The 17,066-nt window shown below is 36.0% G+C and overlaps 1 protein-coding gene across 1 annotated transcript; it reads right to left on the bottom strand.

Annotated features, from left to right (window-relative positions):
* Positions 1-393: 393 nt before the first annotated feature.
* LOC148573331 (protein FAR-RED IMPAIRED RESPONSE 1-like) lies at positions 394-16,172 on the bottom strand. The gene is made up of 4 exons (XM_088505736.1): positions 16,101-16,172; positions 1,149-1,513; positions 787-948; positions 394-739 (listed from the first exon to the last, which is right to left on the bottom strand). Exons 1-4 carry the CDS (start codon positions 16,170-16,172, stop codon positions 394-396), a joined length of 945 nt encoding a protein of 314 aa, XP_088361862.1.
* Between the last annotated feature and the right edge of the window lie 894 nt (positions 16,173-17,066).

A 17,066-nucleotide genomic window follows, 5' to 3' on the forward strand; every position in this document is an offset into this window, starting at 1 on the left:
TGATGAAGCGTTAGCAATTTTAAGCTCATCAAGAAATAACAATAATTAATTTTTATCGGTAAAAATCGAACTTGATAATAATATTAATATTATTTTCTAGGCTTCTTTATAATTAGAGCAAGTAAAATAAATAAATAACATAATAATAAAATTATATTACCATTTATTTTACTTCGGGGTTCGAAGTCGACTCGTCAAAATAAAACTAATCGCTTTAAAATATTATTTTAAGAAAAACTAGTATTAGTGCAAAAATTACAGTTGTTACATCGTCCATCCCTTGCATACTAAGAGTTTTGAAATAATTTCAATATGTTAGTGCTTTAAGCATCCAAATATGTGTCCTGTAAGAAATTTCTCGATTTTTGAACTACATACACTGACAATGAAGCACTAAGCTACATGATCAATCTCTGGCATTCCAAAACTATTACACTTGAAAAATAGTTTTTCAGCAACCTGACTTACCAAGTCTACGTTCAGAGCACAAGCACCCTCAATTTCCTTCATGACCTCCCAAAAATTATTGCGAGTGAAAGTCTTTGCAGTAAAACCTTGAAGTGTTGGCAAAGAAGTCACTACTAGATTGGTATATTTACTATTGAACTCTGCAACTCTCTCATTATTCCTATAATGCCTAACAACATTATCTATGTTATTGATGAATTCAAAAAGGGTGTCTTTCTTTCTCACATATGTCTTTATTAGAGAGTTAGTCCCTTCACATTGGGACGTTGTCCTAATTTGTCCAAAACATTAGTTCCTCAAATATGCAAGAGCCCATACCTCAAGTTATAGGTTTGGTCTACCCAAGAGTTGCTTGATAAGTTATACTTCTCCACCATGTCTCTCCACTTAACCTCAAACTCTTCAACACTCACATTAGCATATATCAACTCCTTGAAGTCATTTAGAAATCTATAGTTCTTAACCTTCTCACATGCATTCCTATGTAAGTGCCATGCACAGAGTCGATGTATTGCATAGGGATAGACTTGTTTAATAGCTTCTCTCATTGAAAGATCTCTATAGTGACAACTGAACTAAGGTGCTTATTCTCTATTACTTCCAAAAAGGTTTGCAAGAGCCACTTGTATGAACCAATATCCTCATTAACAAGAAGACCACATCCAAATATCACAGTCTACCCATGATTATTGCTACCAGAAAAGATCACAAGTACTTTATTATAGACATTTCTATTGTAAGTCGAATCAATTGTCAAAACATTCCCAAAGCACTCATAATCAATATGACTAGTCTCATCAGCCCTACCTCTCAGGTAGCTTATTGTATACTTGTTAAAGAAATAAGAATCATTCCCAACCTTATTTCTCAGGTAGCTTATTGCAGTATTAACATTACCACCTTTCACCTTTTCCTTCCTATGTTGAGTAATGAGGTTGTACGTATCTTTTTGGTTGAATGACAAGTTTACATATCCACCTTTTTTAGCAGACAAGTATCCCAAGATGTGATAGGTCCTGATGCCTATGTCGTGTAAATTTTTCGCCTAAGTATTTCATATTGAGTGATGCAGATAAAACTCAAGTGAAAAATTTGCATGACATCGGCATTAGGACCTATCACATATTGGGATACTTAAAAAGGTGGATATGTAAACTTGTCATTCAACTAAAAAGATATGCTGCAATAAGCTACCTGAGAGGTAAGGCTGGAAATGATTCTTATTTCTTTGGCAAGTATACATATTAAAGATTGTTTAAATATGCAACAATATGTTCTTCAGATAGAGTTATATCTCATACCATATTTAAATATAGACCAAACAAAAAATATATATTTTTGTATCCACACTTCAAACATGTATACTTCACAAAATTTTAACATTAGCACAAATAAAACATATAACTCTCTTCACTACACTGTAACTCATTTTCATAAAAAAAATTACTACTCACAACCTCACAAACTTCCTCCACAAACTCAGCCAAACTTTTTAGCTACAATAATAATCTCACACTTTGTGAGATGTAGAAACACTACGAGAAAAAGAAGAAGGAGGTGCCTTTTTTTACAAAAGGAGGGGGATGGTTAGATGACACGTGAATTGCAATTCACGAGAAGCAACGAATAGTGTTACAGAGCATGGGAGCATGGCTAGCAACGCGTGGGCAGCTTGTGAACATCTCCCAGTTGGCGAGATGATAATGTCAATCTCTCATGTTTGGCGAGAAGCTGCCATCATCATACACGTGTTCAACCCCTCTGTCACACTCACCTACACATCATGAAAAAGAAACCAATATAAAAAAATAATTTCTGTTAAAAAATGAAAAAATATTGATCTAGGAATCACTTTGATTCACAACTTTTAATGTTATAGACTAAAGTGAATCTCTTAGCGAAATTCAGGGACTAAATTGAATCACTTGCAATACTAATATGTTAGTGATATCATGTTTCGATACGTGGACAAATTGTGTTCTATCACATGATACTACTATCCAAATCAATATATCATTTTTCACTAACTGTCATGTCATCACTGCATTACCTGTGATCGAATTATATTTTGTCGTGTGGCACTGACGATATATGTTAGTATGCCAGTACACTATTAATAAAAAATTATCAAAAAATTCACGCGAGTCACCAATATTAACTTTAGAAATTAAATCGAGTAAATTGAAATTTTTAGACTGATTTGATATGCAAATACAACTTTTAAGACCAATATGACTATTAACTATTAACCGTTAACCATGGTTTTGAAATCGAACTCGACCGATCAATTTGACCGAGTTAATAAAAAACCAATCATTTGACCAATTTGATTGATGCTGAGAATTGTTTAGCAAAAAACCAATTTAAGAGCTGGCCAAACTAGCGATTAATTGGTAAACTGCCAAAACCGGCCGAGCTTTTCTAAATGTTACCGGTTCAGTAGTATATTGGTGCGCAAAAATCGTGACCGTTCATTCCTTGGTAACGGCGCTAAAAACTTAATACGCACATTCATAATCTTAATTCTTTGTCACAACTTCACACAATTAACCAGCAAGTGCACTGGGTCGTCCAAGTAATAAACCTTACGTGAGTAAGGGTCGATCCCACGGAGATTGTCGGCTTGAAACAAGATATGGTCACCTTGTAAATCTCAGTCAGGCGGATTCAAACGGTTATGGTGAATTGATAATTAAAATATAATTAAAATATAAAATAGGATAGAAATACTTATGTAATTCATTGGTGAGAATTTCAGATAAGCGTATAGAGATGCTTTTGTTCCTCCTGAACCTCTGCTTCCTGCTGTCTTCATCCAATCATTCCTACTCCTTTCCATGGCAAGCTTTATGTAGGGCATCACCGTTGTCAATGGCTACTTCCCGTCCTCTCAGTGAAAATGGTCCAAGATGCGCTGTCACCGCACGGCTAATAATCTGTCGGTTCTCGATCCTGCTGGAATAGGATTCAGTAATCCTTTTGCGTCTGTCACTACGCCCAGCACTCGCGAGTTTGAAGCTCGTCACAGCCATCCCTTTCCGGATCCTACTCGGAATACCACAGACAAGATTTAGACTTTCCGGATCTCAATAATGGCCACCAATAGTTCTAGCCTATACCACGAAGACTCTGATCGTGAATCAGGAGGCTAAGAGATATGCATTCAAGCTTGCTTTCATGTAGAACGGAAGTGTTTGTCAGGCACGCATTCATAAGTGAGAATGGTGATGAGCGTCACATAATCATCACATTCATCATGTTCTTGTGTGTGAATGAATATCTTAGAGAAGAAATAGGCTTGAATTGAATAGAGAAACAATAGTACTTTGCATTAATTCATGAGGAACAGCAGAGCTCCACACCTTAATCTATGGTGTGTAGAAACTCTACCGTTGAAAATACATAAGAACAAGGTCTAGGCATGGCCAAATGGCCAGCCTCCCTAAATGGCATATGAATTCGAAAACTAGGGAAAGGGACCCCTAATACAATAGTAAAGAGTTCTATTTATGCTAAACTAGTTACTAGGGTTACAGAATTGAGTAAATGATGCAGAAATCTACTTCCGGACCCACTTGGTGTGTGCTTGGGCTGAGCATTGAAGCTTTCATGTGTAGAGGTCTTCCTTGGAGTTAAACGTTAGTTTGTAACCTGTTTCTGGCGTTTAACTGTGCTTTGCAACCTGTTTCTGGCGTTTAACTCCAGAATAGGGCAGAGAGCTAGCGTTGAACGCCATTTTGCATCGTCTAAACTCGGGCAAAGTATGAACTATTATATATTGCTGGAAAGCCCTGGATGTCTACTTTCCAACTCAATTAAGATCGTGCCATTTGGACTTCTGTAGCTCCAGAAAATCCACTTTGAGTGCAGGGAAGTCAGAATCCAACAGCATCTGCAGTCCTTCCTCAGCCTCTAAATCAGATTTTTGCTCAAGTCCCTCAATTTCAGCCACAAAGTACCTGAAATCATAGAAAAACACACAAACTCATAGTAAAGTCCAGAAATGTGAATTTTATTTAAAAACTAATAAAAAAAATACTAAAAACTAATCAAATCATATTGAAAACTATGTAAAAATAATGCCAACAAGTGTATAAATTATCCGCTCATCACAACACCAAACTTAAATTGTTGCTTGTCCCCAAGCAACTAAAAATCAAATAGGATAAAAAGAAGAGAATATACTATAAATTCCAAAATATCAATGAAACTTAGCTCCAATCAGATGAGCGGGACTAGTAGCTTTTTGCCTCTTGGATAGTTTTGGCATCTCACTTTATCCATTGAAGTTCAGAATGATTGGCATCCATAGGAACTTAGAATTTAGATAGTGTTATTGATTCTCCTAGTCCAGTATGTTGATTCTTGAACACAGCTACTTTATGAGTCTTGGCCGTGGCCCTAAGCACTTTGTTTTCCAGTATTACCACCGGATACATAAATGCCACAGACACATAACTGGATGAACCTTTTCAGATTATGACTCAGCTTTGCTAAAGTTCCCAATTAGAGGTGTCCAGGGTTCTTAAGCACACTCTTTTTTTTTTCTTTGGACCTTGACTTTAACCGCTCAGTCTCAAGTTTTCACTTGACACCTTCACGCCACAAGCACATGGTTAGGGACAACTTGGTTTAGCCGCTTAGGCCAGGATTTTATTCCTTTAGGCCCTCATATCCACTGATGCTCAAAGCCTTGGATCCTTTTTATTACCCTTGCCTTTTGGTTTAAAGGGTTACTGGCTTTTTGCTCTTGCCTTTTGGTTTAAAGAGCTTTTGGCTTTTTCTGCTTGCTTTTTCTTTTTCTTTCTCTTTTTTTTTTCTCGCCATTTTTTTTCTTCTCTTTTTTTTTTCCGTAAGCTCTTCTCTATTCACTGCTTTTTCTTGCTTCAAGAATCAATTTTATGATTTTTCAGATTATCAATAACATTTCTCCTTTTCATCATTCTTTCAAGAGCCAACATATTTAACATTCATAAACCACAATATCAAAAGACATATGCACTGTTCAAGCATTCATTCAGAAAACAAAAAGTATTGTCACCACATCAAAATAATTAAACTAGTTTCAAGGATGAATTTGAAACCATGTACTTCTTGTTCTTTTGTTTTTAGAACAGTTTTCATTTAAGAGAGGTGATGGAGTCATAGGACACTCATAGCTTTAAGACATAGACATTTAAACACAAATGATCATATAGTAAAGACACAAACATAAATAAACATGAAGCATAGTAAACGAAAAACAGGAAAATAAGAACAAGGAGATTAAGGAACGGGTCCACCTTAGTGAGGGTGACGTCTTCCTCTTCTTGAAGAACCAATGGTGCTTTTGAGCTCCTCTATGTCTCTTCCTTGCTTTTGTTGCTCCTCCCTCATAGCTCTTTGATCTTCTCTAATCTCATGGAGGATGATGGAGTGCTCTTGGTGTTCCATCCTTAGTTGTCCCATGTTGGAGCTTAATTCTCCTAGGAAAGTGTTGATTCACTCCCAATAGTTTTGTGGAGGGAAGTGCATCCCTTGAGGCATCTCAGGGATTTCATGGTGAAAAATTTCCTCATGCTCTTGTTGAGGTCCATGATCTCTTGTTTGCTCCATCCTCTTCTTAGTGATGGGCTTGTCCTCTTCAATGAGGATGTCTCCCTCTATGTCAATTCCAGTCGAATTGCAGAGGTGACAAATGAGGTGAGGAAAGGCTAACCTTGCCAAAGTGGAGGACTTGTCAACCACCTTGTAGAGTTTTTGAGGTATAATCTCATGAACTTCCACTTCCTCCCCAATCATGATACTATGGATCATGATGGCTCGGTCTATAGTAACTTCAGACCGGTTGCTAGTAGAAATGATTGAGCGTTGAATAAACTCCAACCATCCTCTAGCTACAGGCTTAAGGTCCAGTCTTCTCAATTGAACCGGCTTGCCTCTTGAGTCAACTTTCCATTGAGCTCCTTCCGCACATATGTCCATGAGGACTTGGTCCAACCTTTGATCAAAGTTGACCCTTCTAGTGTAGGGGCGTGCATTTTCTTCCATCATTGGCAAGTTGAACGCCAGCCTTACATTTTCTAGACTGAAATCTAAGTATTTTCCCCGAACCATGGTAAGCCAATGCTTTGGATTCGGGTTCACACTTTGATCATGGTTCCTAGTGATCCATGTGTTTGCATAGAACTCTTGAACCATTAAGATCCCGACTTGTTGAATGGGGTTGGCGAGAACTTGCCAACCTCTTCTTCGGATATCATGTCGGATCTCCGGATACTCATTCTTTTTGAGCTTGAAAGGAACCTCAGGGATCACTTTCTTCTTGGCCACAACTTCATAGAAGTGGTCTTGATGGACCTTTGAGATGAATCTCTCCATCTCCTATGACTCAGAGGTGGAAGCAATTGCCTTCCCTTTCCTCTTTCTTGAGGTTTCTCTGGCCTTAGGTGCCATTAATGGTTATAGAAAAACAAAAAGCTATGCTTTTACCACACCAAACTTAAGTGATTGCTCGTCCCCAAGCAAAAGAAGAAAGAAAGAAGGAGAAGAAGAAGAAAAGTGGAGGAGAGGGAGAGAGGTGTGTATTCGGCCATTAGGGTTGGGTTTGGGAGGGAAAAAGAGTTTGAATTTTGGAGGTGGGTGGGGTTTTTAGGGAAGAGAGGATGGATTTGAGTGGTGAAGAGGTGATGGGGAAGAGTGATTGAGGTGATTGGTGAGGGGTATTTGTGGAAGAGAGTTATGAAAAGGTGTGAGGAGGAGAGAAGAAAATGTGGGGATCCTGTGGGGTCCACAGATCCAGTGGGGTCAAGGACTTAATATCCCTGCTCCAATTAGGCGTGTAAAACGCCCTTAGCATGTATGTCTGGCGTTAAACGCCACTTCCATGCTCTGTTCTGGTGTTAAACGCTAGTCTGGTGCTTATTTCTGGCGTTTAACGCCAGCTTGATGCTTCTTTCTGGCGTTAAACGACAGTTTGATGCTTTTTACTGGCGTTTAAACGCCAGTAATTTCTTCCTCCAGAGTGAGCTGTTTTTAATGCTATTTTTCATTCTATTTTTTATTTTTCAGTAGTTTTTGTGACTCCACATGATCATCAACCTAAAAAAACATAAAATAACAATAAAATAAAATAGATATAATTAAATAACATTGGGTTGCCTCCCAACAAGTGCTTCTTTAATGTCAATAGCTTGACAGTGAGCTCTCATGGAGCCTCACAGATGTTCAGAGCATTGTTGGAACCTCCCAACACCAAACTTAGAGTTTGGTTGTGGCCTCCCAACACCAAACTTAGAGTTTGACTGTGGGAGCTTTGGTTGACTCTGCAGTGAGAGAAGCTTTTCATGCTTACTCTCCATGGTTACAGAAGGAGATCTTTGAGTCTTAAACACAAGGTTGTCCTTATACAGTTGAAGGACCAATTCTCTTCTGTCCACATCAAAGGTCATAGTGCCTATGTTACAGGGAATTAGGAATTTACCAGGATCCTGTTTCTTTTGAGGTAGAGTTTGCTGAACCAAGGCATTTAGTTCCTTGATGAGCAATGGAGGTTCATCGTCCCAAGTCTCATTACCAAATAATTTGACATTCAGCTTCATGATTGCTCCTAAATATTGAGCAACTTGCTCTTCAGTAATGTCTTCATCTTCTTCAGAAGATGAATAGTCATCAGAGCTCATGAATGGTAAAAGGAGGTTTAATGGAATCTCTATGGTCTCTAGATGAGCCTCAGATTCCTTTGGTTCCTCAAAGGGAAACTCCTTATTGGTCACTGAGCGTCCCAGGAGGTCTTCCTCACTAGGATTCACGTCCTTCTCCTCCTCTCTGGGTTCGGCCACACCAAGTAAGGTAATGGCCTTGCACTTTCTTTTTAGATTCTCTTCTGTATTGCTTCGGAGAGTACTAGGAGGAGTTTCAGTGACCCTTTTACTCAGCTGGCCCACTTGTGCCTCCAAATTTCTAATGGAGAACCTTGTTTCATTCATGAAACTTAGAGTAGCCTTAGATAGATCAGAGACTATATTTGCTAAGCTAGATGGATTTTGCTCAGAATTCTCTGTCTGTTGCTGAGTGGATGATGGAAAAGGCTTGCTATTGCTAAACCTATTTCTTCCACCATTATTAAAGCCTTGTTGAGGCTTTTGTTGATCCTTCCACGAGAAATTTGGATGATTTCTCCATGAAGGGTTATAGGTGTTTCCATAGGGTTCACCCATGTAATTCACCTCTGCTATTGCAGGGTTCTCAGGATCATAAGCTTCTTCTTCAGAAGATGCCTCTATAGTACTGTTGGATGCAGCTTGCAATCCATTCAGACTCTGAGAAATCATATTGACTTGCTGAGTCAATATTTTGTTCTGAGCCAATATGGCATTCAGAGCATCAATTTCAAGAACTCCCTTCCTCTGAGGCGTCCCATTACTCACAGGATTCCTTTCAGAAGTGTACATGAACTGGTTATTTGCAACCATGTCAATGAGTTCCTGAGCTTCTATAGGCATTTTCTTTATGTGAATGGATCCACCTGTAGAATGGTCCAATGACATCTTTGATAATTCAGACAGACCATCATAGAATATATCCAGGATGGTCCATTCTGAAAGCATGTCAGAAGGACACTTTTTGGTCAGTTACTTATATCTCTTTCAAGCTTCATAGAGGGATTCACCTTCTTTCTGTTTGAAGGTTTGAACATCCACTCTAAGCTTGCTAAGCTTTTGAGGAGGAAAGAACTTGGCTAAGAAAGCCGTGACTAGCTTATCCCAAGAGTTCAGGCTATCTTTAGGTTGAGAGTCCAACCATATTCTAGCTCTGTCTCTTACAGCAAACGGGAAAAGCATAAGCCTGTAGACCTCGGAGTCAACCCCATTGGTCTTAACAGTATCACAAATCTGCAAGAATTCAGTTAAGAACTGAAAAGGATCTTCTGATGGAAGTCCATGAAACTTGTAATTCTGTTGCATCAGAGAAACTAATTGAGGCTTTAGCTCAAAATTGTTTGCTCCAATGGCAGGGATTGAGATGCTTCTTCCATGTAAGTTGGAATTTGGTGCAATAAATTCACCAAGCATCTTCCTTGCATTGTTATTATTTTCGGCCATGTCTCCTCCTTTTTCGAAAATTTCTGTCAGATTTTCTCCAGAGAGTTGTGCTTTAGCTTCCCTTAGCTTCCTCTTCAGAGTCATTTCAGGTTCAGGATCAGCTTCAACAAGAATGTTCTTATCCTTATTCTTGCTCATGAAAAAGAAGAAAACAGAAAAGAAAATATGGAATCCTCTATGTCACAGTATAGAGATTCCTTATGTGAGTATAAGAAGAGAAGAGTAGCAAAAGAAAAATATAACAATCCAAACACAGGGGAGAGAAATAGGTTCAAATTCTTAAGTGAAAGAGGGGTGTTAGTAGACAAATAAATAATTAGGAGGAGGTGAGAGAGAAGAATTTTTGAAAATCATTGAAAAGAAAAGAAAAATATTTTTGTTTTTAGTTTAAAATTAAAAATTAAAATTCGAAAGTATGAAAAAGAATAAAATTAAGATTAAAATTTAAAATAATTAGTTAATGAAAAGAAATTTTGAAAAAGAGGTTAGTGATTTTCAAAAATTAGAGAGAGAAAATTAGTTAGGTAGTTTTGAAAAAGATAAGAATTAAACAAAAAGATAAGATTAATTGAAAAAGATTTGAAAATCAATTTTTGAAAAGATAAGAAGTTGGAAAAGAGGTTAGAAAAGATTTTGAAATTGATTTTGAAAAAGATGTGATTGAAACTTATTTTGAAAAAGATTTGAAAAAGAAATTTAAAAAGATTTGATTTTGAAAATTAAAGTTGATTACTTGACTAACAAGAAATAAAAAGATATGATTTTAAAATTTAAAGATTGAACCTTTCTTAATAGGCAAGTAACAAACTTAAAAAGTTTTGAATCAATCACATTAGTTGTTAGCATTAATTTCAAAAATATGAAATGGAAATACGAAAAATATTTTGAAAATCAAAATTTAAAATTTTCAAAAATATGAAAGAAAAAATGAAAAAGATTTGATTTTTGAAAAACATTTGAAAAAGATAGAATTTTTAAATTGAAAATTTGACTTGACTCATAAGAAACAACTAAATTTTAAAAAGTTTTGAAAAAGTCAACTCAAATTTTCGAAAACTTATGAGAGAAAAAGGGAAAGATATTTTTTTGATTTTTTGAATTTTTAATGATGCAAGAGAAAAACAATGAAAAGACTCAATGCACGAAAATTTTGGATCAAAACAAATGATGCATTCAAGAACACTATAAATGTCAAGATGAACACCAACAGTTTGAATGTCAAGATGAACACCAAGAACTTATTTTTGGAAAATTTTTAAGAAAAGAAAAACATGCAAGACACTAAACTTAGAAATTTTCAAACTTTAGACACTAACAAATTGAAAATGCATATGAAAAACAAGAAAAGACACAAAACAAGAAAATATGAAGATCAAACAAGAAGACTTGTCAAGAACAACTTGAAGATCATGAAGAACAAGAAAGAAACTCAATGCATGTGTTCTTCGAAAAATGCATAAATTTTAGAAAACATGCAATTGACACCAAACTTATAAATTGACACAAGACTCAAACAAGAAACATAAAATATTTTTGGTTTTATGATTTTATTAAAATTTTTTGGTATTTTTCGAAAATTAATTGGAAAAATAAAAATAAAAATAAGGATTTCAAAATTTCTAATGAGAATTCCAGGAATCATGCAATGTTAGTCTAAAACTCAAGTCCAGGAATTAGACATGGCGAATGGCCAGCCAAGCTTTAGCAGATACAAATCAGGCATATAACAGCTGATTAGATGAGAGTCCAAGGACTCTTGCCATGATAAGTGGAAGCCTCAGTCCAAAAATTTAGACATGGCTTGACAGCCAGCCAGGCTTCAATAGATCATGAAGAAACTCTAGAATTCTTTCTTAAAAATTCTGAAGAACATAGAATAATTTATTTTTTTATTTTTTTTTTTGAAATTTTTTTTCCGAAAATAAAAAGAATAAAAGTAAGAAGTTAAAATTAAAATAAAATTACCTAATCTGAGCAACAAGATGAACCGTCAGTTGTCCAAACTCGAACAATCCCCGGCAACGGCGCCAAAAACTTGGTGCGCAGAAATCGTGATCGTTCATTCCTTGATAACGGTGCTAAAAACTTAATACTCACATTCATAATCTTAATTCTTTGTCACAACTTCGCACAACTAACCAGCAAGTGCACTGGGTCGTCCAAGTAATAAACCTTACGTGAGTAAGGGTCGATCCCACGGAGATTGTTAGCTTGAAGCAAGCTTTGGTCACCTTGTAAATCTCAGTCAGGCGGATTCAAATGGTTATGGTGAATTGATAATTAAAATATAATTAAAATATAAAATAGGATAGAAATACTTATGTAATTCATTGGTGAGGATTTCAGATAAGCGTATAGAGATGCTTTTGTTCCTCCTAAACCTCTGCTTCCTGCTGTCTTCATCCAATCATTCCTACTCCTTTCCATGGCAAGCTTTATGTAGAGCATCACCGTTGTCAATGGCTACTTCCCGTCCTCTCAGTGAAAATGGTCCAAGATGCGCTGTCACCGCACGGCTAACATCTGTCGGTTCTCGATCCTGCTGGAATAGGATTCAGTAATCCTTTTGCGTCTGTCACTACGCCCAGCACTCGCAAGTTTGAAGCTCGTCACAGCCATCCCTTCCTGGATCCTACTCAGAATACCACAGACAAGGTTTAGACTTTCCGGATCTCAAGAATGGCCACCAATAGTTCTAGCCTATACCACGAAGACTCTGATTGTGAATCAGAAGGCTAAGAGATATGCATTCAAGCTTGCTTTCATGTAGAACGGAAGTGTTTGTCAGGCACGCGTTCATAAGTGAGAATGGTGATGAGCGTCACATAATCATCACATTCATCATGTTCTTGTGTGCGAATGAATATCTTAGAGAAGAAATAGGCTTGAATTGAATAGAGAAACAATAGTACTTTGCATTAATTCATGAGGAACAGCAGAGCTCCACACCTTAATCTATGGTGTGTAGAAATTCTACCGTTGAAAATACATAAGAACAAGGTCTAGGCATGGCCGAATGGCCAGCCTCCCTAAATGGCATATGAATTAAAAAAACTAGGGAAAGGGACCCCTAGTACAATAGTAAAGAGTTCTATTTATGCTAAACTAGTTACTAGGGTTACAGAATTGAGTAAATGATGCAGAAATCCACATCCGGGCCCACTTGGTGTGTGCTTGGGCTGAGCATTGAAGCTTTCATGTGTAGAGGTCTTTCTTGGAGTTAAACGCCAGTTTGTAACCTGTTTCTGGCGTTTAACTCTGCTTTGCAACTTGTTTCTGGCGTTTAACTCCAGAATAGGGCAGAGAGCTGGCGTTGAATGCCAGTTTGCATCATCTAAACTCGGGCAAAGTATGGACTATTATATATTTCTAGAAAGCCCTGGATGTCTACTTTCCAACGCAATTAAGAACGCGCAATTTGAACTTCTGTAGCTCCAGAAAATCCACTTTGAGTGCAGGGAGGTCAGAATCCAACAGCATCTGCAGTCCTTCTTCAGCCTATAAATCAGATTTTTGCTCAAGTCCCTCAATTTCAGCCAGAAAGTACCTGAAATCACAGAAAAAATACATAAACTCATAGTAAAGTCCAGAAATGTGAATTTTATTTAAAAACTAATAAAAAATACTAAAAACTAATCAAATCATACTGAAAACTATGTAAAAACAATGCCAAAAAGCGTATAAATTATCCGCTCATCATATATCCTCAAAATATCGTGGTTTTGATATTTCAAAAAAAAACTCATAATTCAGTAAACCAAATATACCCATCCAGCCATGAATTTTTTATTTAAATTAAATATATATAAATTACAGAAATATATAAAATGTGAGGTATTTACAAAAATGCGTACTTTTACACATCTCAGATGCTGAGGGGTAAGTTAAAAATTAAATATATCTCAGCGTTTGAGACCCCTGCTGTGACCGGGCGACGCCGACACATATCCTGGGTGCACTTGGGATATGTGTTGTTATAGAGATTGGGTACTGAGCGTCCGAGATATATGGCAACTTAGAAAGGGGTCTCAGTACCCGAGATATGTACACGTTGGCTGATTTGGATCTCAACATCCGAGATATGCTCGGATGCATATATAAAGTCACAACAGCGGAGATTGTTGTGCATTTGAATAGTTTTTAAGAATTTTGTTAGTTTCTAAACACTTAAGTTAAATAAATAATTAGAAGTTTTCCCTTGTTTTATTTTGAATGAATAATTAGTTTAAGAGAAAATGACAAATAGGTCCCTAACCATTGGAAAATACTTTTAAGTCCCTGACCTTCACAAAACTCAGACGGATCAGTCCCTCGGTCAACGGAAAATGCTTGTCACGCGTACGCGTCGCCATGAATTTAACAATACCTCATTTTTTCATGAATTCTCCAATTTGTATGTTTTTTTTTCTATTTCTTTTAACCCATTCTTGCCTTCAAAACTTTAAATCACTCAAACAAACATATCAAGGCATTGAATGATAGAAAAATAAATTAACGTTAGCAATTTAAGGTGTGTTTAGCTTAGCGTTTGAAGCATCAAACGTAGGTTTAATTTTTTTTGTTTATATACATTTTTTACCTATTATTTTTTTGTATAAAACAATAATAGTAAAATTATAGCGTACTAAAAAAGAATATTAAGAGTATTAAAAATATCTATATAAAAATATCATAAAAAACTTTTGGATTTATTTCCATTATTGTCAAGATAAATATTTTTCGTACTCTCTTTTATAATTGTAATTCTCGTGTACTATATTTTAGTGTAATTTTTTATAATATAAATTATAATCTCATTAAAAAGGATAAATTAAATAAAAAATTAATCATAGGTATAATATAATCATAAACATTGAATTCTAAAATAATATTAAGAATAAAATTATTGAGAGTACTGGAATAAGAGTACGATATAAAAGAATACTAAATTAACATTTTGACGTATAATGCAAGGCTATGATGATGCAAAAAATAAAAAAGAAAATAAAAAAAAACGACAAAAAATGTTACTAACAGTTTCATCATTGTAACTTTCTTTAATGATGTAGAGGCTGTATCATTCTTACTTTTCTCCCATTCGATGCCTTGATATGTTTGTTTGAATGATTTAAAGTTTTGAAGGCAAGAATGGCTTGAAAAAAATGAAAAAAAAACATGAAAAGTGGAGAATTCATGAAGAAATGAGGTATTGTTAAATTCATGGCGACGCGTACGCGTGAGAGGGAAGTTTTCCAAGCGACCCGTACACGTGACACACGCGTACGCGTGACAAGCATTTTCCAATGACTGAGGGACTGATCCGTCCGAGTTTTGTGAAGGTCAGGGACTTAAAAGTATTTTTCAATGGTCAGGGATGAAAATGTCCGCGAGGCAAAAGGTCAGGGACTTATTTGTCCTTTTCTCTTAGTTTAAATGTTTATACTTTAGTAACTTAGTTAATGTGGTAGGACGTAGTAACTAGACAAAGTTAGGCAATTTATATATATTTAGTCAGGTCTAGTATAGTTTGATATTTTGTATAATTGATTGTAACTAATTGTAACTTAAGTTAAATAAATAAAATAGGTAACTATTAATTAATATGTTAGTGAAATTAATAGGTAATTAATTGAAGTCATTCCCAAATGTGACAGTCAGGTTAGAATAGTGCACTACAAGAAAATACGTCTTTTGCCACGCTTTTAAAGCGTGGCGAAAAGCTGAAAAAAGCGTGGCGATAGCTTTTCGCCACGCTTTTTGAGCTATCGCCACGCTTTTTGCAGTCTATTGCCACGCTTTTTGTTTGCCACGCTTTTTTACAAACTGCCACTTGAAAAAGCGTGGCTGTAGGTGGAAAATACGGTAAAAGCGTGGCGATAGATAGAGATATGGCCACGCTGTAAAAGCGTGGCGATAGGGCAGATCTGGCCACGCTTTTAAAGCGTGGCGATAGGTGGAGATACAGCCACGCTTTTAAAGCGTGGCAATAGGAAGAGATACGGCCACGCTTTTAAAGCGTAGCCATAGCAAAATATACAGCCACGCTTTAAAAGCGTGGCGAAAGCCTTGTTAAATTAAAAAAAAAAATTTCTTTCCCTTACTTGATCTTCATTGCTACACTATAAATTTTCATTCCTTTTTTATTACCAAACCTTCAAATATAGTATGCAATTTTTATTACAAGACAAATCAAACAATAGTTAGTGAAATCTATAATTTACTATAATTGTTTTATACATTAAAAAACTATTACTTAAATACAAAATAAATCTCGATTAGCATAAGAACAGAATGGATCTGTATCAAGAAAAAGGAATACGTAAGTTAGGGGTAATTCACTAACTATATATTGACAATTTATATATAATAATAGTCACAAATATAAGATATATAAGGGCTTAACATAGATTAGTAACTTCAACTTGTGTAATATTATATGATTATCTTATGTTATATATAAATGATTGTATTAAAAACTAAACCCAGTCCCAAATCAGTTCAGCTACTACTTCATCAATGTAATGGTAGGAGAAAAAAACCACCCCTGAAGTGTATGATCCAAAGCCAGACCATGACAATAGCAGCCATTGCTAGAAGGTGAGCCACAAAGGTAAATGGAAGAGCAGGAACTCCCAACCCCATCTTCAATCTTTTCTCCTTTTGTCTCCTTCGCAAGCATTGTCTGTAGAGGAAGCATGACCAACTCCTTCAAGGTGTCTTTCACATTTTCTAAAGCCCCAATATCATCAAAAGTGACCCCAATATCACTTGGAGAAATCACATCAAGCAGTTTTTCTCAAATTCATGTTCAGTAACTGAATCCTGAGCAAAATGGGGAAGGGGAAAAAGAAAAACAACAATAGGAATTAATAAGTGAAGAATAGTCCTAATATATTTTAGTAAAGAACCACCAACGAAACAAGTAATTGAAGTTCCATCTAAAACAACATGTTTACGAGGCTACAATGCAAAATTCAATTACAGTTGGCCATGGGTGCTGAAGATTTGATTCAAACAGTAATAGGCACAACAAAAGAGATGAAAATCAGCAATTAAATTACCTTCAGCGATTTCTTTGAATTCTTGTTTTCACCTTCAATGCCCTGTAGAATGTTCAGCCATACTTAAGGGTGAACCAATAAAATGTAAAAATAAGTGTTACAAGATGAATTTAAGTTCATATAAAATGTAAAATAGTGTTTATAGGTGAACTTAAGTTCACATAATTCTATTTGTGTAGAACTATATGTGTCCTTTAATAGTTACAAGAAGGAAAATTGAACCTGTAAATATCTCTATGAGGTAGAAACTCTGTTTCCAAAGTAGCTTCCCTGTCCTGCTCAATCGCATATAGTTCTGCAGGATCTTCAGGAAGGGTAAGTCTTCTATTCCGGATTGCAGCAACATAGACCTGGAAATTAAAAACATGAATAAGTGCAATAAGGAGTTTGCAACCACTATAGATGTCATCGTCTGGGGTATTAAGCCTATCAAAATTCGAGAGTAATACTGATTAAGTTAAAACCAACACCACTG

This window comes from Arachis ipaensis, chromosome B2 (genome assembly GCF_059453495.1).
Source record: "Arachis ipaensis isolate K30076 ecotype BB chromosome B2, ASM5945349v1, whole genome shotgun sequence".
Classification (NCBI taxonomy): domain Eukaryota; kingdom Viridiplantae; phylum Streptophyta; class Magnoliopsida; order Fabales; family Fabaceae; genus Arachis; species Arachis ipaensis.